At 38.1% G+C, this 24,948-nt stretch overlaps 3 protein-coding genes across 22 annotated transcripts in view; 1 reads left to right on the forward strand and 2 right to left on the reverse strand.

The window, feature by feature from the left end:
- caska (calcium/calmodulin-dependent serine protein kinase a) overlaps positions 1-24,948 on the forward strand; it is a 172,305-nt gene that overhangs the window by 106,642 nt on the left and 40,715 nt on the right. For 19 of the 20 annotated variants that reach the window (XM_051906348.1, XM_051906362.1, XM_051906366.1 and 16 more), the window contains exons 3-5: positions 2,026-2,131; positions 3,164-3,241; positions 3,468-3,540. In XM_051906348.1, coding sequence (XP_051762308.1) covers positions 2,026-2,131; positions 3,164-3,241; positions 3,468-3,540 — 257 coding nt within the window. Of the gene's footprint in view, positions 1-2,025; positions 2,132-3,163; positions 3,242-3,467; positions 3,541-16,804; positions 16,935-24,948 lie in introns of those variants that run through there. The other variant, XM_051906365.1, reaches the window with a different exon arrangement.
- LOC127519013 (probable G-protein coupled receptor 82) lies at positions 3,955-10,775 on the reverse strand. Its single transcript, XM_051906377.1, has 2 exons — positions 10,683-10,775; positions 3,955-8,304 (listed from the first exon to the last, which is right to left on the reverse strand). Exon 2 carries the CDS (start codon positions 8,270-8,272, stop codon positions 7,169-7,171), a length of 1,104 nt encoding a protein of 367 aa, XP_051762337.1. The 5' UTR covers positions 8,273-8,304; positions 10,683-10,775; the 3' UTR covers positions 3,955-7,168.
- Positions 16,320-24,890, reverse strand: gpr82 (G protein-coupled receptor 82). The gene is made up of 2 exons (XM_051906379.1): positions 24,447-24,890; positions 16,320-17,732 (listed from the first exon to the last, which is right to left on the reverse strand). The coding sequence occupies exons 1-2, from the start codon at positions 24,485-24,487 to the stop codon at positions 16,682-16,684; spliced, it is 1,092 nt and encodes a 363-aa protein (XP_051762339.1). The 5' UTR covers positions 24,488-24,890; the 3' UTR covers positions 16,320-16,681.

The following is a 24,948-nucleotide window of genomic DNA, read 5'->3' on the forward strand; positions in this document are numbered from 1 at the left end:
TTGTGATGCATATTATTATTCTGAGTCATGGTTTGTGGTTAGCAGCACACATTCGATATGCTGAGATGCTCATTTCCTGTTCTATCTGCTTTGTCTCTGTCAAACAAAATACAGTTAACTGATGCTTTAGCTTTAAATGCTTGTTAAAGAATGAAGAAATATAGCAAATAACGCGGTCTCTCACATGCTACTCTCAATTATTTGTTGCTTTTGTAGCTCCACAGCCTCTCCCAGTGTTTGATAGTGGAATTTACTGTGAAATCCTTCAAAGAGTTGTTAAATAAATCTTTTAGTATAAATACACTTATATATATTTATATGTATTTAAACATATATATATATACATATATACAGTATCTCACAAAAGTGAGTACACCCCTCACATTTCAGCAACCATTTTGGTTTATCTTCTCAAGGGACAATACTATAGAAATGAAACTTGGATATATTTTAGAGTAGTCAATGTGCAGCTTGTATAGCAGTATAGATTTATTGTCCTCTGAAAATAACTCAGCATAAAGTCATTATTGTCAAAATAGCTGGCAACAAAAGTGAGTACACCCTAAGTGATAACAGCTGTATGTCGTTTAACCATGCAAAGCCACATGTCCTATTCATCATGTTCATGTTTTTGTCTGCTTGATAGGACCGTACAAATGTGTGTATCTTGTATTAGAGCGGTTAAAATTTGGTGCTTTGAGTACAATTCTCTCATACTGACTACTAGATGTTCAAAATCGCACCTCATGGCAAAGAACTCTCTGAGGATTTGAGAATTAGAAATGTTGCTCTCCACAAAGTTGGCCTAGGCTATAAGAAGATCAGTAACACAGTGGCCAGGGTCATACAGATGTTTTCCAAGACGGGTTCCACTCGGAACAGGCCTCGCAAGGGTCGATCAAAGAAGCTGAGTCCTTGTGCTGTGCATCAGGTGCAGAAGCTGGCTTCAAAAAACAGATGAATGAGTGCTATCAGCATTGCTTTAGAGGTTGCAGAAGCAGGAGGTCAGCCTGTCAGGGCTCAGACCATACGCCGCACACTGCAACAAGTTGGTTTGCATGGCCGTCATCCCAGAAGGAAGCCTCTTCTGAAGCTGACTCACAAGAAAGCCTGCAAACAATTTGCTGAAGACAACCTGTCCAAGAGCATGAATTACTGGAACCATGTCCTGTGGTCTGATGAGACTAAGATAAACTTGTTTGGCTCAGATGGTGTCCAGCATGTGTGATGACACCCTGGTGAGGAGTACCAAGAAAACTGTGTCTTGACTACAGTCAAGCATGGTGGTGGTAGCATCATGGTCTGGGGCTGCATGAGTGTTGCTGGTACTGGGGAATAGATATATATATAGATGTGTCGTCATTCGAGATGGACCGCGGTGCAAGTGCATGCCGAACCGTAAGTGGAGAACGGTACAGTTCGATTTTTTTTTTACCGAGGACCGTTGCACCCCTAGTGCATTATACTCTGAGGAAATCCATGCAAAGGTTCATACATGCAAAATACCTTTATCATGCATTGCTTTTCTCAGCCAGGCCTGAATGAATTCACACGACAAAAGTAGTTTGTAAAACACTGTTTTCTTATAGCTGTGTTATTCTTGAATACCAACAGTTTTAATTACAGGTAAGAAGCGCAGCGGTGTGTGTGGAGTTGACTGTATACAGTTCTCTCAGCACAGATGTCTAATTGTGCACTCTCGCACTTTTGCCAATTGTGCAAACATTTCTTCTGATCATCTGAATTAGCATATAAAGTAAACTAGTTTTATTAGTGAAAGATGCAGATGAGATTAGAACATGGTGCTGAGCTTGACTTTTTGTATTAAATTGGGATGTTACAGATAATAAACATGGAAATAAGATCATTAATCGTGGTTACTTTTAGCATTGTTACCAAAACTTTGGATAAAAATGTTTTAAAAATTTTAATGTTGCTAAAAATAATAAATGGGTTTGTACAAAATTACATTTCCTGAAAATGACTTGATTTGAAACTGAAATTCGCCTCTTTGCCTTTCTGTAGATCTGAAGAGGGAAGCGAGCATTTGTCACATGCTGAAACATCCTCACATAGTGGAGCTTCTGGAGACCTACAGCTCTGATGGGATGCTCTACATGGTGTTTGAGTTGTAAGTCCTTCATTCTGAGCAAAACTGCACTTGTGTTATTATTCCATTCATTCTTTATTCACATAAACTCCCAAATGCAATGAAACATTTTGAATTTAAATGTTGGATTTATAGCATTGGGAAACATTGACAAGGTTAACACATATGTAATCATATACTGTACACAAGAAACCCAAATGCAGTGCTGTCTTTTTGTTTATTTGAACACTTCAGAGTTAAAGTTAGAGTCCAACACATCCGTCTGGTTTAGTGTGTGAAAGTTGCAGTGTTTTGTTTATTTAGAAACGTATTGTTATGAGGTTGGGTCAATGAACTCTAAAAATCATCTCGAAACAAGGCATGAACATGCTGTTCTCTATCCAGAGGAGTCTATTGCTCTCTCAGCAGTTTTGTGGACTAGGGTGAGCTTTTTAATTCCTCAAATGCTAAATGCTCGTGTGCTTATCTAAATTGCAGAGCTTTTCTCAAAGAACTTTCGTGCAGTGTGAGTTCTTATCTGGAGAAGCGCAGCTGCCTCTCAAGGAATTTTTCTTTAAAGGCCTTAGAGACCTGAGCCGACACAAAAGCAGGAGCTTCCTGAGCTCTGCTGCCCCCTGGAAACAACACCATCACAGTCTTGGTGTTAAAGCATTGGGAAAAATTTTCAATCAGAAAAGTGTTCATTTCTGAAAATGGTCATAATTGGCTCAGTCCACAACTTACAATTCAGTTTATCCTCACAGATAATGGGCAAATACCAGTGTGCCGGTCTAGTTTTGCCTTTAGATGCAAATTCATACTTGAGACAAGTCCTTAAAGTACGAAATAGCAGTTTTTGAAATCAATCTTGATGTTTAATATATAGAAGATTAAATTTTATATATATATATATACATACATAAGATTTCAGTGTAGGTTTCAGTGATTTTTCACTAGTATCTTATAGATTTGTGTTTATTTCCTGTAAAGTTAAATCCTAAATTGACCTAACTGATAGTGCCAGTATTTGACTTTACTTTGCTGATAAGTTTCCTGTCTTGTTCTGTCTTTCAGTATGGATGGAGCAGATCTCTGCTTTGAGATTGTGAAGAGAGCAGATGCTGGTTTTGTTTACAGTGAGGCAGTAGCCAGGTAAACAGCTCTAAGGACAGTTTCATCCATTTCCTGTTCTTGTGCTCTTCTTAAAGTTGTAGACTGAGATCTCCTATGTTAAAAGGGATAGTTTCCCAAAAAAGAAAATTGTGTCATCATTTACTCACAATCATATAGTTCCAAACCTAGTTCCCACTTTCTTTCCATTCAGTTTAATATGGGTTTCTCTCCTTCCCACCATCCCCTCTCTTCTCTATTCCTTTAGTCACTACATGAGACAGATCCTAGAGGCGTTGCGGTACTGCCATGACAACAACATCATTCACCGGGATGTGAAGGTAAGCTCAGTGGTTTCTTAGTGCTTCAGATGAGTAGCAAACCCCTTTTTACAAACTGGCATGTCTTTAAGGTTTTCACACTTTTGCAACTTCCCCCACTTGATTTTAAAGAAGTGTCATTTAAAAAGCCCAAAATAACACATGGCCATAAACTGTCTAAAGGGTTGTTCTCTTTTCTCATAAACAGCCTGCAGCTGTCAATAGGAGGAAATTAAACATGAAATGAATATAGGATGATGACGATAAGTTGCTTAAGATCCAAATGCAGTGCAGTCATAACTCACAGCCTGTAGATGAAAATACAAAGATCAACCATGCTCACTGATCCTTAGGAAAAAAGCTTCAAAAGTGCTGCTGTGTTAATGAAAGCTGTTATAAAGTCAGTACATTTGGTTTATATTGAAGAAATATGCATGTTTTTTAACAACTTTATTCTCAGTATTTGGATTTGGCAGATATGAAACAGGCTATTGAATACAAACCTCAAAGATATAACAATACTTTTAAAACCTAAGAAATGTGACATATAACATTAAAAACTTAAACATGAAAATGAAATACCCTGCTACATTTATTTTTACTGCTCAAAATATGTTTTCTTACATAAATAATATAGGGTATTGATCAGACTTAATAATCACTGGTTTAATTACTGTGTTCAGAATAAATGCAAAGACAAACTTTAGTAAACTTTAGACAGAATATATAAGTATTGGCTTTATATATGTGATTTGCAAGATAACATCAGGCCTTCAGAGTGTGATGCCTCAGAGAAATACAAATCTACCATCACCAGCTGCAGGGCAATCAGATCTTATTAGAACAGAGATGATCTCGATGGCTGAGGTCAGTGTATCATAATTTACGGCAAATCCTTGATGTCTCTTAATCTACAATGACGTAACTCTACATACATTATTTGGAAACAGGATGTTTCTTCTCCACGCAGTGCACTTCTTGGTCACTTTCTGCTTAGTTTGAATAAGACCGTAACAGCGGTTAGCAGCGGTTAGCAGCGGTTAGCAGCGGTTAACAGCAGTAAGACAGCGTTTTTTAGAGTGTGCCAAAGAAACCGGTCTCTCCTGAGCTTTTGCTGACCTGTGAAGACTGCAAAGTTTTCAGGTTTTTTTTAATAATCTTGCTCATACATTAACATTGCTCTTTATGAATTGCTTTGAATGTTTAGCATATACACCATTGATATGGTGCTACACCAAGCAAATGGTTTTCTTTTAACTTTCTGATTTTTTTTAAATACAGTTCGATTAAGATTTGACCTTTAATTTGGCAGAATGCTTTATGGTGCTAGCTATCTTGCTGAGATTAAATCGACAGCACAAAAGCAAAATAGGCAACTATAATCTAGCTCTTATATAGGAGTAATGATGTAGACTTTGAAGCTCCTGAGAGACTTTAATATTTACTGTCTGTAAGGTAATGGCTTTTAATGCTGCTTCCATCAGAAACATAGATGGATACCTAGTCCATCATGCATCATTAGATACGACTTAGTCATATGTGCTGCAAAAAAGTAAAGGCACTGTTTGCAAGCACACATTCTGTTTGCACATCTGATGGGAAGCCTATCACACCACAATTACCAGCATGCAAATGGAAACAGGAAATAGGTATATGTAATGTAACCAAAAAAAGAAACAAGTTGTCCTGCATGGGCAAGATCTGTAACGTAACATGTTTGAAAAACAACCTGGAATGTGGATACAGTCATTAAAACTTAATGTGGTATACTGATAATGTGCAAAAAATCTCAAAGGGGTAGTTCACACTCACACACTCACTCAGAAAACAACAGAAAATTCTGTTGTCATTTACTCACCCCAATATCTTTCCAAACCTATATGACTTACTTTCTTTAAGTTGTGATGAAACGGAAGTTGCAACAGATCTTTTCTTCTGTATCGTGATGTAAACAGTGAAACAGTGAGAAAAATGTGGGGCGGGCACTTTGTTCAATTCATTAGTTGCTGATTGAATGGAAGTTTGTAGTCGATTTTTAAGAAAGGGATGCTGTTTAATCGGACTAAATGATTGGAGAAGTCAGGCATATGTCACCAGGTCTGTTGTTTCAGCGGAATATCGAGTTACGACATTTTGAATAAAAATGACAACGTAAATATTTTTATAAAAGTAAAACATGCATGGATGAATCGTTCACAGTGCGATCTGTAACTTGCATTTAACTTTAAGTGTAAGACAAAAGAAAATATAACAGAAGAGCTGATTTTAACATTGATTTTCACATCATGGACAAAAATACAGACATTTTTCAAAATATCTTCTTCTGTCTACAACAGAAGAAAAAAAGTCATTCAGGTGTAGAATGACATTAAGGTGAGTAAATGATGACAGAATTGTAATATTTTGGCTGAGCTATCTCTTTAAAGCTACCAGGGCTCCAGACTGTGACTAAATGGTCACATTTTGTGATCATTTTTCCAGCCAGTGTGAATAAATTTTGTTAGGTGCGACCAGCACAACGTTACCCCAAAATCAAAAGGCAAATGGAATGAAAGCGAAACGAAACCGCGCTACTCATTTGTGCTTCACGGACCATTTATCAGTTCGGACCAGTGTCAGACAGTGCAGTGCGAGCCACGAGCTACTCACCGCCTTGACCATGTGGCACCAGGAGTGGGTTGTACATATCAAATAATGCAGACCACATCATCTATCCGGCAGCCACCACATGCGTGCTCCCAGTAAAGAAAGCATTTGAATTCACCACAGAATTAATAACACCACTGCGAGATCTCGTGAGAAGCATTCAAATTCGGCGCAGAGTTCTCCGTTATAAGCCGTAGATATTAGATCGAACAGTGCTGATGTGGAAACCAGGAGAAACATTGTCCAATGAATGAACAAGTTATAGAGGGCTTTCAGTGCACAAATTAACAATATTTGCCATGGATTTAATGTAGTAACGCTAACTGTAACCATGGAAGTTTGGCAGGAATAGTAAAATGGTTTCAAGTACTTCACTCATCTTTTTCCAGCATTTCAAAACTCTAATATTATCGTGTTATGTTTAATGTGAAGACCAAAACATTATTTGTTCATCCTTCAAAGATTACCCCCATTTATAAAACTAAAAGTTTCAATATGTAGTAAAACTCAAACTTATTTAAAAATAAAAAAGACATCAAATTACCATTGTAACCAGTAAGTGGCTGCCATTTCTATTCGCTAATATATACTTCCAATCGTTTTGCTTTTAAATTCTTATTTAGACGTTATGAATGATAATTCTGCCCTCAAAAGTAAATCTGGAGCTTGGAACAGAAGCATCAGATGAATTCTTGTCTGATTTGTAGTCTCTTTTCAAAATATCTGGCGATTATATAGGAACTTCAACTTGGGTTACACTGTGTCTGCCCACATATCCTCTATTATAAAGCATTTCTCAGCACTGTGTAATTCCATACAAGAGTTCTCACAGCTTCAGGTCCATACTGAAGAACAGTGGACATGCGGAAGTAATCCAGTTGAAGAGATGCCCATTCACTTCCGCTTTCTTATTGGTGTGTGTGGCCATTTGTTCAGCTGTGAGGGAACATCGTTCACAATGAGACTCCTTTGTGTCAGCGTACAGTATCCTCTCAAGTAATGTCTAAAGATGCCCAGTTGTTGATAACTGTCCCACATTAGACTTCGATGTCTGACTGTCGTTTGAGCTAGCGTGTAATCTCAACAGGCTAAGCGCATGCTTACGAAACGTCTTGTCCAGCAAGAAGTACATGATGGGGTCTGTGCTACATCGCAGAGATGCTAAACAGAGGAGGATGCTCTTTATCTCCACGTACATGGACATTGGATGGCAAGCACCTGTTGTGGGTGATGTAGACAAAGACTGCTCATTGACAATATTAATAAAGATGGCTTTATAGATGTGATGCGGCAGGAGACAGACCACCAGCACGACCTTAATGACAACGATATTCCGAAACACTCTTGCATAGACTCGCTGCCTGTCAGAGATGACCGCGTTTCTCTTGGACCTCCAGATGTGCCTGATCACTGCCATGTAGGCGCTTAAGACCAGCAGGAAGAAGACGAAGAACAATGAAACGGCCACTAGTGCGAAGATGTGAGATCCTTGCCCTCCAACCTCCACTGCTGGACTGTAGCACACTTCATCTCCATCACTGTCCTTCACACTTATAGCCTCCTTGATCGAGTACAGCACCACAAAGGATGTGACTGCTATGGCCACAATAGCCCAGGTGATTAGGCACAGTGCATAGGCCAGTTTTGCTTGCCGTTTTCGACAAAGGAAGGCTCCGGGTAGAACTTTGAGCCACCGACTTGGGCGGTCAGCATGGGAATGTTGAATTAGTGAGGCAAAGCGACTGAGCGCCACCCAGCTCAGTATCATCACGCCAATGCAGATGTTGATGTGGATCACTGGAGTTAGACCATTTATTGCCATTTGGCACATGGTGCTGTGTTGGTCCCATGTGGTCCCAAGCGAGTAGTATGCAGCCTGGAATGGCATGGTGAGGCAGAGCAAAAAGTTTGAGATCCCCAGATTTATCAGGTAGATGTGCGTGGACGTTTTGATGGCGATCTTGCGCATGAACACCCATAGAGAAATAGCATTCCCAGGCAGGCCAGTGAGAGACATGATGGTGTAGATAATGGGCAGAACTACATTTGTAGTGGACGTTTGACACAGGAAAGAAATATTGTGTTCAGGATGTGAACGGTTTGCCATTGAGCTCTCAGAAAAATAGAGATTCCCAATAGCTGAGGAAGAAAAAAAAAATTAGTTATATCATTACGAAAAATTAAATAGTTGTACTATTTACTAGGGATGTCCCGATCAGGTTTTTTTGCCCTGGAGTCCGAGTCCGAGTCATTTGATTTTGAGAATCTACCGATACCGAGTCCCGATCCGATAAAAACAAATAAAAATATATTTGTTTTTATATTAGACTTTGTTTTTATATTATATAAATACTTTGCCGGCATTTAACCAATAGCGTCTCTGCAACAAAGTGATGTCATGCCGCACGCATTGCTGTTTCTGTGTTGAGTCAAAAGGGTCTAAAGCCTCGTTTACACTGCACGTGTGTGCGGCGCGTTACGGCTGCGGCTACCGGAGCTGATACGCGGCCACTCTAGTCAATGCTTGTGTTTACACCAGCCGCGCCGCTGTGCGTTTTCGAAGCGTCCCAGAAGCGGCTCGCCGCGCTGCTTCGCTAAAGATAGGCGCCAAGCCTATTTTTGACGGACGCTGCGTCCAAGACGCACAGCTCAAATACAAAATAAAATCAAAATAATCACCCTGTGTAAACTCCCGCTCATATTTCACATCACTAGGAGGCCAGAAACTGAAGACAAGAGATTCGAAGTTGAAAAACTTGAATTTTTTTTGTTCTTGTCATCCATTGGACTTTTAAGTGTATAAACTTCGTCTGTAGGCTACAGCAAAATAAAGTATGGCGTAGCAATAAACACAATTAAACCGGACAAAATATAACCATTTAGCCATTAAAAACACGAAAAGAATCAAGGAAAAAACATCAGACAGTCAAATCTCGTGGTCTCGCGAATTCAGCCGCTTCGCTTCTGAAATGCTTCTGGTGTGAGTTGACACTGCGCAGAGGATGGAACAAAACCTCGCCGGAGCCGTAACGCGCCGCAGACGCGTGCAGTGTAAACGAGGCTTAAAGCCTGTTTCACACTGCAAGCGTAAGCGACGCGTGAGCAGCGCGTACTTTTTTCGGCGTGCATTATTTTAGTTATTACACAGACTGCAGCATACCCAAATTAAACCAGAGTTTGCTGTCTTGTAAACACGTGCACGCGGCAGATGATGTCATACACACAAAGCTTACCTCATTCGTGTGCAGCAATGGATGACACAAGGCTTTTGTTTATTTATTTTATTTATTTATGTATTTACGTTTATATGAGAATGTTGTACACCTCCCCATGTTAACAAACTTTCAAGACTATCAAGTTTATAAATGACCAACTTATAAAAACGAATGTATAGCTGTCTTTGTAAAGAAATGCTCACATATGTAGCTTCGAGCCGCTGCTGTGACGCTGTACAAACGCTTCCAGTGTGAATACTCGCGCGTCTCTGCAGCTGCAGTGACGGTGTAGTTACGCTCACGCTTGCAGTGTGAAACAGGCGTAACTCTGTGCCACCGCATAACTATAGATGTGTTAAATATAATGAGAATATATATATATATCCGAGTCCTGATCGGGAGGTAAAGTCCGATTCCGATCGAGTCTGAAACCACGTGATCGGGCCCGATTTCCGATCACGTGATCGGATCTGGACATCCCTACTATTTACTAAAGAGAGTTAAAATGGTGATACTTATTATAACCTGTGCTTCCTAATCTCTTGTATTTACAGAAGCAACATTGGGTGTCACTTGCATTCCTATAAATATTCTACCCAATTGCAGAAGCTATTAAACCACTTTCACAATATGTCAGCATTTTTTTTGTCACCTCAACACCATAGCAAACATAGGGTAACAGAAGGACAGAAACTGAAAATATGTGTGTGTGTTTGTGTGTGTTGGCAGACATTCTGTAGTCATAAGTTCATAGTTATAGGCACGGACATAGAAAAACTGATGCTCAAATAATTCATGTTAATTGGCTATGCTAAATAAATAGATTATTAGAAACATTTCTTTTTAAATTATTAACAGAAAAATAATTCAAACAAATAATTGGTAACACTTTACAATAAGGTTCATTAGTTATACATTAATGTATTAACTAACGTGAACTAACCATGAGCAATACATTTGTTACTGTATTTACTAATCTTCGTTAACATTAGTTAATGAAAATACAGCTGTTCATTGTTTGTTCATGTTAGTTCACAGTTCATTAACTAATGTTAACAAGATTTTAATAATGTATTAGTAAATGTTGAAATTAACATTAACAAAGATTAATAAATGCTATATAAGTGCAGTTCATTATTAGTTCATGTTGACTAATGTAGTTAACTAATGTTAACTAATGAACCTTATTGTAAAGTGTTGCCCAAGTCAAACATTTTACAGGTTTAATTCTAAATTACTTATTTGTGTAGCAATATTAAGGTAAGAATATGATGCATACTGTAAGAAATATAATACACTTACCCCTCTATATATGCAGTCACTGAAGTGTGTAACAGGCGCCTGTGAACTGCTTTGTTTTGACCACCTCCCTAGACTGTCTAAAGGAAGTAACGCCTGAGGTACACTCAGTTCTCTTTTGCGAGGTTTCTCTCACAGAGACACTTGCCTTTGATTATAGAACTTCTGCTCTGAGTCTATAAAAGGTGATTTTTATTATTTAATGAATGCTTTACAAAAGTAGCTCATGAACTTAAATTATTGTAGAATTGTTAAAAACTATTTGCATAACATGTAGGAATACTTAGGATAATACTTGAACAAGAAATTTTGGTATCATCTGAACTTTTTGTACAACTTCTAGTTGATATGTAGGTTTTTAACTGTCATATACCGTATCTGCTATGGTAGCGTTTTCAATCTAAGAGGAAGTGCAACTGTAAAATGACCTTCTTACTGAAATACCTGTCAAGGATTTTTAACCCTGAAAGACAAATATAGAAAAAAACTCTTTTTTTACCTGTTGTATGTTGTTGTAGGAGGCCTCTAAAGCAGAAATAAATGGGTTTTTACATTTTTGACATTTTAGTGTTTTTATGGAAATGTTGTAATATTGCAACGTTGGGTCTGTGTGGTAGCAGAATTTCAGTGATTTTATTCTCTGTCTGAACACTTGTAGAGAACATCTAAGAGTTCATTTGCAGGGTGAACTGCTTATGTAGCCCAATAGCATATATATCTATAAACTAATAATCACACAATAATGATAACCAGACAAATCATATTTTTATGAAAAATTATTTATTGTACAAATATGCTCAGATTGTATTTACAATGCTTGATAAACTCAATGAAAACTGTGGCATTGTGGTATATGTTTTTAGTTATGGTAGTTCCATATTGTTGTTTATGGATGCTCCATTCTTTTGAAAACTGTACTCTTTGCTATTATCTGTCAGAGCCATGATCATGTCTTCTGACACAAACCTTCGGAAGTAGAGTGGTGTATGGAAGGAGATGGCATTTATTAGTGAAATCCTTACCAGGAAAATCAGTTTCGAGACTGATAAAATCCTTTCTCAGCCAGTGATACCTGTCACGGGGCATGGTCTGTGTTCTTGAATAGCTTAGTTTTGTTGGCGCGATGTCCATATAATAATCCCCCCCCCCCCAATTCACAAGTATCTCCACATTCATCTTCATCAGTTGTATCAGAGTCTCATCTCAAAGTCACTGGCCCTCATGCAGCAAGTAGTTATTTGGGTAAACAAGCAAAGCCCAGAAAAAAAAACAGGACCAGTTAAGTATACTTTATAAATAATAAGATACAGATAGTTTCAAATACTGCTACACAAATACGGTTGTTAAGTCTGACGTCCCGCGGCTGCCACATAAAAAAACATACCGTTGACTATATGCACGGTTACTTCCTGTTTGTCAAGCCAGCTTGGGCATGTCCGGTGAACTGTTAGCTGTCATTCTGTACTCGCTGTTCATCAACACAAAAGCAATTTTTTTATGTTGTATTCATATTTTAATGCAGCTATCACATTTACCTAGTTTGCCAATAAACCAGTTTTATTGATTGCAATAAAGACAAAGCTATTGGGACCGTTTAAGAAATCTTACGTTTGAATAACTGAATTAATACTATGCCTGACTATTTAAGTGACCATTTTTATGATTATAAACTAAGTATGACACTATTGATGCTCAACACACCAGCAAGTGGCATTTCACCGGAAGTTTTCCGGCTGGCTTATATTATTGCGGAAGTTCTAAAGAACGCTCCGTGCATGTAGTCAATTGTAGCACTATAACAAATACAGACACTACTACTCACTTCACACTGCCTTATATCCTGAATTTAGAAGATTCACTGATAGAGGAATGAATTTTTTTTTTATACCTATTCAGGTGTTTTTTCCTGTATTTAACTGGCACCCTAAATCGTCTATCTGAAGGGAGTAGTTCGTATTTGGAGTACAGGACATGGGAGGATTCTGCTAGAATTTTCTTAGCATGTTTAGCTATGGCCTTCTCAAAAAGAATTTGGAGGGAGAGAAACTCCCTTAAAGGGTTAGTTCACCTAAAAATGAAAATTCTGTCATTAATTACTCACCCTCATGCCGTTTTACACCCGTAAGACCTTCGTTGATCTTCGGAACACAAATTAAGATATTTTTGTTTAAATCCGATGGCTCAGTGAGGCCTGCATAGCCAGCAATGACATTTCCTCTCTTAAGATCCATTAATGTACTAAAAACATATTTAAATCAGTTAATGTGAGTATAGTGGTTCAATATTTATATTATAAAGTGACGAGAATATTTTTGGTGCGCCAAAAAAAAAACAAAATAACGACTTATTTAGTGATGGCCGATTTCAAAACACTGCTTCAGGAAGATTCGGAGCATAATGAATCAGCGTGTCGAATCATGATTCGGATTGCGTGTCAAACCACCAAACTGCTGAAATCACGTGACTTTGGCACTCCGAACTGCGGATTCGACACGCTGATTCATTATGCTCCGAAGCTTCCTGAAACAGTGTTTTGAAATCGGCCATCACTAAATAATTCGTTATTTTGTTTTTTTTTGGCGCACCAAAAATATTCTCGTCACTTTATAATATTAATATTAAACCACTGTACTCACATGAACTGATTTAAATATATTTTTAGTACATTAATGGATCTTGAGTGAGGAAATGTCATTGCTCCCTATGTAGGCCACACGGAGCCATCGGATTTAAACAAAAATATCTCAATTTGCGTTCCAAAGATTAACGAATGTCTTACGGGTCTGGAACGGCATGAGCGTGAGTAATAAATGACAGAATTTTCATTTTTGGGTGAACTAACCCTTTAACCCTATCACTTTCATTGCTGTATAAACCAATCTGTTTATTTGTGATTTTGACTTAACTGATATGTTACCAAACCAAGCTACAATTCCATAACGTAAAACACTCTCAAATTATCACAGCATGATAAAATAACATCAGTACCCTCTGTCCAACCCCAAACAACCTGAGTCTTCGCAAGAAGTAAAGTCTCTGTTGGATCCTAGTGCATACAGAACTTACATGGATATTCCTGGACAGATTACAGTCAATATGTACACCCAAGTATTTGTAAGAATGAACCTGGGTAATACAAGTGTTCTGGACCAGTAATGTAGAATGATCCCCCACATGTCCCGGATCGAAAATTATTTCTTCCATTTTCTTAGTATTTACAATGAGATGATGTCCTCACACCATTGTACAAACTTTTTAACCTCCAAACTATAAGCAGAAATGTCAATATTCATGTCCATAAGTCCCAAAATAGCAGTGTCATCAGAAAAGTGCTGGAATGACTGCTTGTACAATCGTTTGTATATAAAGTAAACAAAATGGGAGAACGCACACTTCCCTAAGGGACACCTGTATTGATGACTTTAGACTCATATAATGTCTGGTTCACTCTGACCTGCTGAGTCCTGTTGGTCAAAAAAGAGTGATACCACCTAATAATGTATTGATTAAGAGACATCTGTCTGAATTTACTGAGAAGGATGTGTGGCTGCAGAGTGTTAAAAGCAGAGCTGAAGTCTACAAATAACAGTCTAGCGTAGGTAGTCTGGGGTTTTCAAGATGTTGCTGAATAAAATGTAACATGGTTAGTATAGCATCATCAGTACCCCGATTGTCTTTATAGGCAAACTGATATGGGTCTAGCTGTCCCTTAATGTTTGACTTCAGCTTCCACACCATAAGCTTTTCCAAATACTTCATTACAATAGAGGTGCAGCCAAGTTTCAGTAAAAACCATGGCTCATGATTCACGGTACTCATAGCAGGTTCTGATGTAAACTTTGAATTCGTCCATCTTATTCCTCAGGGAGCGCGCATTACACAGGATCAATGATGGCAGGGGTGGCCTGTTCCCTCTTCCGAGGCCTTTCCACGTTCTCGGACTGGCTGTCTCGCCATCGACCTCCGTGGTCTTTGTAGTTCCTTGCGCACATGGGCCAAAAGCTGTATTCTTGCCCCACTTGAAGCTCAAAGTGACAGGAGCGTTTCGCTGTCTTATGCCAAGTTTACACTACAGGATTTTAAGCCCGATTTGCCTGTTAACGAGCTTGCCGACAGGTCAGGCTGTGATCGGTGTGATCGGCGCTCGCCAATCTTTATGTGTGAACTACTCAACGACGCATCAAAGAGGCTCGCTGACGCATCGCCGACACCACGCTGACGCCTGACAAATATCTAGCATGCTAAATATCTGGAGCTGTCAGCCGACTCTATCCTGTGGTGTCACGTGTCGCGACGCAACAGCCAATGAAATATACACTGATGTCTATGGAAGCAGCAATAACAGTCCATTCAAATATAATTTGCCAACGTTTATTCATATCAGATACACATTGTGTAAAAAACTATAAAGCTCACTCACTCTATTGTTCTCCCAGTTCACCAGCCACATGTATTTCGGGACAAATGGATGAATTCACATTATGTATATTAAGATCAAGGTCATTATATAGGTTTTTAAATGACGAAACACTCACTTGCACATATTTGAGAATCGGGATATCAGATAGTTGATGACATGGTGAGAAAAGTAATACATCTGTCATATAGTGTGGCCGGCTGGCCGCGGTGTGTCACGTGACAAGCATGACGCGTCGTCATAGAAACAATAATGGGAAACGTTCTAAAATAATGGTCGCCTTAACTCTGGGAGGTCAGCCAGAATGTTTTAAACTTTTAATATAATGTTATTTTAATTTTAATTAAATTTAATTCAAAATTTAATCTAATTTCTTCCCAATGTCCATTTTCAAATAAAGTCGTTGGGTGACAGTTGTCGTCAGCTCGTGTAGTGTGTAACATCCTGTTGCAGATCATTTACGTAGTGTCACGTAGTGTGAACACCACAACAACTTCAAGACTCCACAGCAAGTCACGTAGTCTGAACAGCACAGCGATCTGCCAACGTTTAAAGTCCTGTAGTGTAAACTTGGCATTAGACGTCTATTTCCTTGTTGTTCCCATGGAATGCTGTTATTGTTTGGCAGCAGCCTACTGTGAAAAGCAGCAAAAATAGTCCCGTACAGAAAAATCTCCAAAAATTCACCATCTCGCAGTGTTTACGTAACATTAACGGCAAACAGAAACAAACACAAAGACGTATTAATCGCTCAGTCACGATTAAAAAAACACAATATGCAGCAGCACAGTTATCCGGGTCGCTACAGAGCATTGCCACTGGAAGAGTATCACCATATTATCATCAGTATATCTAGACATGTTACTAATCACAGAAAAAAAATATTTTAGGCATTTTACTTACTTGATTATTTCTAGTCCAGTAAAAAAGTTGTTGTGCTTCGAGGCAGGTTCTCAGGTTGTGTGAGTTTATGGCCTGGTAAACAGACCCATTTACAAAATCTACCATTCAAAAGCATCACAGGGTTGAACAATAGGACTTATTAGTTGTGTAAATGGTGGTCTTAAAGAGAAAAAAACACGTACAGGTATATTTTAGTAGAGCTTAAACTGATGTTGTAATATTACAACAGTGAGCCTTACAGGATTAATGGTCTCCTCACGACCCCTTGAGGTTGAATAGACACATTGCAGTTGAAGGACTATTCAAAACAAGTGATAAAATCCCATTAATACTTATATTTATTTATTTTATGGATGCATTTTGACTATGCAAAGTATATGTTGTGTGCCTACAATATTTATTACTATAAATTAATGCATGCAAAAGCACTTAGCAGAATATTAACATTGCTTCAGCCCTACTTAAATAAGAGTTGTCACTGATACAGAGAAGGTTGCTCCACAGTAGACAACAAGGATTGTTGTACCATTTAAATTGATCATAAGTTGTTTTTTTTTTGTTTTTTTTTTCTGTCTAATAGTAATGGTTGTGAAAAGTGATAACACAGCTCCCTGAGGTTAGCATGTTTCAGAGTTATGCCAAATGCATCACACAGGAAATGCAAAGTTACAAACCAAATTCTTCAAAACTGTGTTGGTTGCTTGCATAATTCAGTTTCATTTTTCTTCAGTTCGTGGCATAATTCAGTTTTATTTTTCTCCGATTCTTCAATGTTTTCAGTCACATGTATAGTATGTATCTGAGGTGTTTCCAGGCTCTTAGAGGTTTCACGTTTGGGTTTGGCCCTGGTGTTGCGATTTGCCCGACAGCACCGCAAACGAAACACCAGCTGGAGGATGGGATGCAGGCAACAGCTGAGAGCTGCAATGAAGATGGTGACTGTTTTTATCCTGAACCCTTTCTGACAGTTTTTATTCCCTGATTTTATTAAGATGATCCTTTGCACGTGGTAGGGTAGGAAACAGAGTACAAACATTATGACCGAGGCCAGGATCTTCCTGCGAACCTTTAGACTTCCTCCGGGTCCAAATCTACCTCCCCTCACCTTCTGCAGATGGAAGACCAGCAGGCTATAGCTGACCAACATCAAGCCCAAAATGAAGAAGAATGCTGACACACCTACACAGTGTATAGTTTTGAATCTATCTTGATAGACAGTGTAACTGTTGACAACTTGGTCAAAGCAGGTCCCATTGATTTGTCGGCCCAGTTTAAGCCCCATGCTAGTGCAGACGACTGTGGTGACAACTGACCAGGTAGAAAAGCAGAGGATCCAACTAGACCGAGTATGTTTAAAGATCTGAAAGAAAGCATAGCTTGGTTTTACCACTGTGACGTAGCGATTGATGCTGGTCCACAAAAGGAAGCTCATGTTGCAATAGAGGTTAATGTAGAAGCAAGAAAAATTGATCAGCTCTACTACATTGCAGGCTGGAGTTCCAGATAGCCATTTGATGTTCTCTTTGTAGTAGGCTATTCTGAAGAAAAAACTGCTGCACATCAGCAGGTCTGACACGATTAAGTTCAAAGTGAAGATGACAGTGGGTGTCCTCTCTGATCTCCAAAGATCCACCAAGACTATTCCATTGGTTGGAAGGCCCAGGGCAGCCAGACAGAGATAGAGCCAAGGCAAGATGGTTTGATGGATTTCTTCAGGAAGTATCATGCATATGCTACAGAAATAAAGAGAGAAGGAAATGAAAACATCTCTGGATGGAAATGAGCAACCCAACTCAGCTTTCCATTTACTCAATCTGTGTGTATACATACATTAAAAATCTAGCTAGCTGTGGATTATCCCACTTATACGATGGCCATTTGCCAGCATTGACAACTTAAAGCTATTTTTGATGTTTGCAGTGCAATATTTCTCTAGAAGGGTAAAAATGACGGTTATTTCCGTTAGTTATGGCTCTAGCATTCTGCCCATTTAAATCAGACAGATAAAGTAGTGAGTATGATTACATTTACTTGAATGAATTATAGCATTTATTTGAATTAATTATCGAGAGAGAGAGATGCGTGTGTGAATTACTTGCGTTTGTGCAGCGTCTCTCTATTTACTGACCGATTTCACAATTAACCACGATTGTTTCTGTTGCATGGAACTGTTGCAACTTGCACAAAATGAAAACAAAGTTACACTAGCAGTGCACCAGCTTAAAGTGGCATGCTTATCAGAGACATGGAGGTTACTACTCTGCACACTAGATTAACTATGGCAGAGGGACCAAACAGTGAAGCTTTATTTCTACCAAAAACCAAAAAACTGTTTAAAAAACTGTTTTCTATTTTAATATACTGTATATTAAAATGTAATTTATTCCTGTGATGGCAAAGCAGAATTTTCAGCTACCATTACTGATGTCTAGAATGACTTCAGATCATTCTAATATGCTGATTTGGTGCTCAAGAAACATTTCTTATTATTATCAATGTTGAAAACAGTTGTGCTGCTTAATATTTTTGTGCAAACCGTGATACGCTACCATTAAAAATGTGGGGTAAGTAAAAAAAACAAAACAAAATACTTTCATTCAGCAAGGACGCATTAAAGTGACTCACTGATCAAAGTGTCAATAAAGAAATTAAAAAATCCTGAAAAAAAAAAAAAAGTCAGTTTCAATAAAAACATTAAAAAATCCTAATGATGCCATACTTTTGACCTATAACACACACACACACACACACACACACAGTACCATATTTAAACCAAATATATACAGTATATAATACAACATATATATATATAGTGCCCTCCATAAGTATTGGAACAAAATTGCTCTGTTAGCTGTGGTGTCAAGACCTATAAATATGATCTATAAATATGATTAAAAGATTAATATGAGGCAGAAGTACAGAATGTCACATTTTATTATTGGCTGTTTCAACACAAAATGTTTTACCAAGTAAGAAGTACAGCACTTATAGAGTTTCATCCTTCTGCCTAATGTGAGCATAAGTATTGGGACGGTTTAACTCAGTGGTCTCAAACTGCCAGCCCGCGGGCCATTTACATTTTTTCCAAACCGAAAAGGAAAGTGGATGAGGAGCACAGACAGTTTCAAGAAAGATGGGCATTGCAGTATTTTTTTTGTGGAGTTTAATGGAAACGCTACCTGTCCGATATGCAAAGAAAAAGTCACCGTTCTAAGGGGCCATTCACATATTGCGTCACATAAGCGGCCGCGCCGCTTTCTCCTCCTTTCCAAAGTGCTTTCGCTCCCGTAGCATCTGTCGTTGCTGCGCTCTCCACGATGACGAGGAAGTTCCAGCAAAAAAAAAAAGATTTTTAGTCCTTGCATTAGCTCTACTCTATATATTTATAGAGATGAGAAATAAAAACCCGCCCTGTACAGCTATGATCAGATGTTTGGCTGAGCTTTCGATGTTGTTAAGGAAAGGACGAAGCTCATCGGTTGGTCCTTGTCACATGACCTGTGGTGCGCTTGCGGCATTCTGAAAAGTTGAGATGTTTTCATCTCGCCGCGACATAGGCGCGCCTGGAAAAACGAGTGCGCCGCATGCGCGTTGCGACCACGTCGCTTCAATTATGAGCACGCTTGCCAAGTCAAGTCTCGAGCGTCGATTTAAACCACCGAAACGCGTCCGATGCTACCAATAAATGTTACCGATGCTCAAATGCCATCTTGGACAAATGTGGCTCAGCTGTGTGAACAGAAGCACTGCCAGGTGTCTGGCAAGAAATAGAATAGTGTACAAATGTATTCAGGGATTGCATTTGTTCAGTACGGTGTTGTTCAGTGCAAAATTTTGATGTTATTTAATCTAAAATAAAGTAAGGGAAAATATTTGCACTAACTGTTCAAAACTAATACTGTATGTAACAATGATAGAGACACTGCTTACATGTTTTGTTAAGTATGGCAAAAATATTTTAGTAATGAAATTTGAAGTAAATGAGAAATAATGCAAAGGAAAGTAAATTTTCAGAAATGTTGCGCTTTCTTGTGCTTGAATGTTAAAATGGCCCTCCTATGAGGTGTCAATCACAGCAACGGCCCCCAGCCAATTTGAGTTTGAGACCCCTGGTTTAACTTAAAGCAAATGTAAATGTGTAAAAGCTAATATTTAATTGTAAATCCCTTGCAAGCAATCACAAGCAGTCTGTGACCCATAGACATCACCAGACTCTTGGTTTCACACTTTGAAATGCTTTTCCAGGTCTTTAATGCAGCCATGTTCAACAGTTGCTTGTTTCGGCCTTCTCCTCTTCAGCTGGTGAAATGCTTGTTCAATGGGATTTAAATCTGGAGATTGACTTGGAATGTCCAGTTTGGAATATCCTGAAAAAGATAGATACCACTGACAAGCTTCAGCAACTGACAACGACCAGGTCAGCTGATAGGATCAACAGCAGCTGATGATAGACAAATGACAAGGACTATGAAAAAAAACTCTAAAATAACTGTCAGTAAAATCACCAGCAACCTCCAGAAAGCTGGGGTGATGGTCTCTCAATCTGCTGTTCGCAGGAGACTTCACCAACAGAATTACAGAGGACACACAGCAAGATCAAACATCTGATCAGTACCAAAAATAGGAAAGCCAATTAGAATTTGCAAAAACACACAGAGATGAGACAGTAGATTTTTAGAACAGAGTTTTATGGACAGATGAGACAAAGATTAACTTTTATCAAAGTGGGAAAGCAAAAAGAGTGGAGAAAAAAAGAAACTGCAAATGATCCAAGGCATACATCCTCATCTGGAAAGCATGGTGGAGGTAGTATCATGTCATGGGCATGCATGTCCGCCTCTGGAACAGGCTCACTCATCTTTATTGATGACTTATTCAATGATGGCAGCAGAAGAATGAATTCAGAAGAGTGCGAAAGAATCTTGCCTACCAGTGTTCAAGAAAATGCCACCAGACTCACTGGGAAGTGCTTCATATGGCAACAGGACAGTGACCCAAAACACTAGTACTGCCAACTCAATCAAGGAGATTATCATTGTAAAGAAATTTTGGGTCTTAGATTGGCCAAATCTACAGATTTAAACAAGCTTTTCACCAGCTGAAGGGGAGACTATGGCAGAAACTCCCCAAAACAAGTAACCGTTGAAAATGGTTGTATTAAAGGCCTGGAAAAGCATTTTGAAGTGTGAAACCAAGAGTCTGGTGATGTCTATCGGTCAGAGACTCGCTCCTGTGATTGCTTGCAAGGGATTTACAATTAAATATTAGCTTTTACTAGGGGTGTGACGAGACGAGACACGAGATTGAGTTCACAAGAACGAGACGAGATTTTTACACACTATTTTTAAGAAATCCTCAAAGATGAAATACATGATTAGAAAAATAATCTGCAGGTGTATTTGAAATGTTTTAACTAATTATCTTGTAATTAATGTCATTTCAGTTCTACTTTCTGAGTATGAATTATCATATGCAGTAAAAGACAACAATGTTCAAGCACTGTAAAACATTTTGCCACAAACTCAACTGACTGGCTTCTCTCCTGTATGATTTCATATCTCTTAAGACATTACTGTACATGATTTATGAGCTTCTACAACTTTTGACCTCCTAACTGAACTCCTTTCCACAAATTGATCATAGAAATAAAAACAGTATAAATAAAAATGGTAAAACAATTTACCAATAAAGTCTCATTTATTAACATTAATGTATTAACCAACATCAACTAACAATATATTTGCTACAGTATTTATCAATCTTTGTTAATGTTAGTTAAACAGAAATAGTCATTCATAGTTAGTTCATGATAGTTCACAGTGCATTAACTAATGTTAACAAATACAACTTTTGATTTTAACAATGTATTAGTAAATGTTGAAATTAACATTAACTAAGATTAATAAATGGTGTAGAAGTATTGTTCTTCCTTAGTTCATGTAAATTTAACTAACGTTAACTAATGAAACCTCATTGTAAAGTGTTACCATAAAAATAAATAACAGTTTTCTTTTAGTCTTATTAAAGGGCTTATTACGTTTTCTAGGCTTGATTGTGTTTATGGGGTGCAGTTTAACATGTCTTAATGCTTCGTTTTTTTAAAAAACGCTGTATTTTTCATACATTTACCTTTATTCTACACTGCTGTTTCCACTGTCATTTGAACGGCCGTATTGACTTCCTGCTTCTATGAAGACCCTCCCTCCGAAATACGCAATGTGCTCAGATTGGTTAGCTGACCTAGTGTATTGTGATTCGCTGAAGTGTCCGGAAACGCTACGCCCCTAAATACATGACTGAGTAGTAGCATTTTTGTAAAGGTATCGTTTAATTTATAGCGTGAACAACTGTTTGTCTATGAACATAGAAGTTTGTTGGAGAAGTATGCAATAGAATTTAGCTAACTGGCTAGCGAAGCAAAAACACGTTGGTCTTTAAGTCCTTGATGCAACCAAAAAATAGCAACTTAAAGTGGGAACTGCTTCATCTTTCAGTAATAGCCTTGGTGCAAATCCAGCATTGAACTCGTGTAGATTCTGGAAGCTGTATTCCACGCCGCATCCAGTGTAGACAGTGTTTTTTTACAGTCTATGGTGTAGATAATATCACTGATTATTATAATGGGTTCTATTATCTTTTGACGCGTTCCGTGTACACAACTCTTCCGCTTCCATATGCCGCGCAACATGGCCTCGCCCACTTTGTTGTGTGTTCCCGGCGTCAGTGTTTTGCAGGGTTTATGATTTCACCAACCTGGGAAGAAGCTCGTTGTAGTCCAAACCGGTCGTTTTTGTAGGCATTAAACTGCCATAACTTTAAAAGACAATAACTCTGTTTGCATTGAACTTTCAGCGCTGTAACTTTGCAGATACTGTTTATGCTCAAGCAGCAACATTACACAGTAACTAAAGTTAAAAAAGTGAAATCGCAATGAACCACCCCTTTAAGTGCAACCATAATCAAAGCATTCTCTCAATATTCAAAGTGCAAATAGAGACCAAATTTTTCTTTAAGCATGATGCAGAGCTGAGAGATGCTTACAACTACACAGCCCAGCCTAAGATAGCTTTCATATAGAGTACCTCAGGGATGACATGTTTTTGTAGGCCAACCCGGAAGTTAGCGGCGCACGGGTTCCCTCGATCGAAAGCCTATGCATTTTTCCCATACACTTTAGGAAAATCGCAAAAAATAAGCTCTGTGTTTAACAAAGGGTTATGACACTTACACGCTTTGTCTATCAAGATAATCTTTACAAGTTAACACAACATTTATACATTTTGAAGCCTAAATAAAGTCGTCAGATATAAAAAGCTAACAGTAGGCTATAAACGGACAACAGCACACCATGGTCGCGGACACAATAAAGGTTTAAAAAATCACAAGCGGTGGCGTATTCTTTCTTAATTTCACCCTCATACTATCACGACACTGCTTTTCGCCTCGACGAGAAATCTTGTGACACGAAATCTTTTACACGTTTACATTTGCTTTAAGTTAAACCGTCCCAATACTTATGCTCACATTAGGCAGAGGGATGAAACTCTAAAAGTGCTGTACTTAGTTGGTAAAACATTTTGTGTTGAAACCGTCAATAATAAAATGTGACATTCTGTACTTCTGCCTCATATTAATCTTTTCATCATATTTATAGATGTCTTGACACCACAGCTAACAGAGCAATTTTGTCTTTACTGTTCCAATACTTATGGAAGGCACTGTATATATATAATAACCATGTATATGTATATAAAATAAAAAAATATGTTTTGCCATTGGCTCCCTAATACTGGAGTCTTGCACTAAAGTAATCTTGTGGCTAGTTGGTTGAAATTTTGCCACAAAGGTTAGAGTTCTAAGAAAAGGTCTAGAAACCCTTGTTTACAGATGTTACTGCTTTGGTACTCCATTATCAATGCAAGGAAATTCAGGCATTTCAAATCTGACCTCATTTTCTAATGCATTTTGGTACCCAGAATGATGATGTCCTGCTATCTACCTGAATAACTTAAGTTAACAACTGTACTGTAGCACAAGTACTTATAAAACAAAAGGCCATTTTCTTTCCCTGTGTAGCACATGGTTGAACAACAAGGTTTGACTTTGATCATGTTTGACTTCTTTTTATATTAATGATATTGATTTATTCTTGTAATAATTTGGTCACGTTTAGCCACAGAATACTTTTTTACTCTTAGTGATCACTATCTAAAAATGTTGTCCCACAATGAATTATTCTGAAACTACTGACCTGCTTTGTTCTTGAGTTTGTAAATAAATAAAATAAATAAATAAAAAATAAGATTGGTTGAGAATACACCAACTAACCTACAAACCCACAACAGATATGCAAAACATACGTTGAAGAAACATAAAGATAAATTATTATTGTTGAGACTGCAGTTTTAACACTCCATTGAGTAATGATGCAAATCAGTGTACAGTACCTTTGATTGTTGCCTGAATCATTGACCCCTGAGGGATGCATTGCTATGCCACCTTGCACAAATATGGTGCTTATTCCTTTGCTTGTTGTTGTCCGATACTCATGTTCGTAAAGTTTTACTCATAGAATCTTGTGCGAGTGTAAGCTGTTTGTGGTTGGGGTGTGCTCTTCAAATTTGCTTCACATAGAAACTCTTTAGGTTCTCTTCTGACCACATCCTGGAAGCAGATTATGTGTAGCACATTTGCACCAAGAACTTTTTCCTTTTTCATCTGTGATATAGTAGCATAATTTTAATCAAATCATTAATATTAATAAATATATAAATGTAATAAGACTGTGACATAAATGATTTTTCTTTTTGTGCAAGCATTTCAGTCTTTTTCTGTTCACAGTGAATAACCCCTTTTTAATGATCACCTTTTTTTCAGCACATATGAAGACACCTTTATGTGAAGTCCTCCCCTCCCTTCCTTATTTTGTTACCTTATTCTTCTCACAAG

Source organism: Ctenopharyngodon idella, chromosome 9, assembly GCF_019924925.1.
Source record: "Ctenopharyngodon idella isolate HZGC_01 chromosome 9, HZGC01, whole genome shotgun sequence".
In the NCBI taxonomy this organism is placed as follows: Eukaryota; Metazoa; Chordata; class Actinopteri; order Cypriniformes; family Xenocyprididae; genus Ctenopharyngodon; species Ctenopharyngodon idella.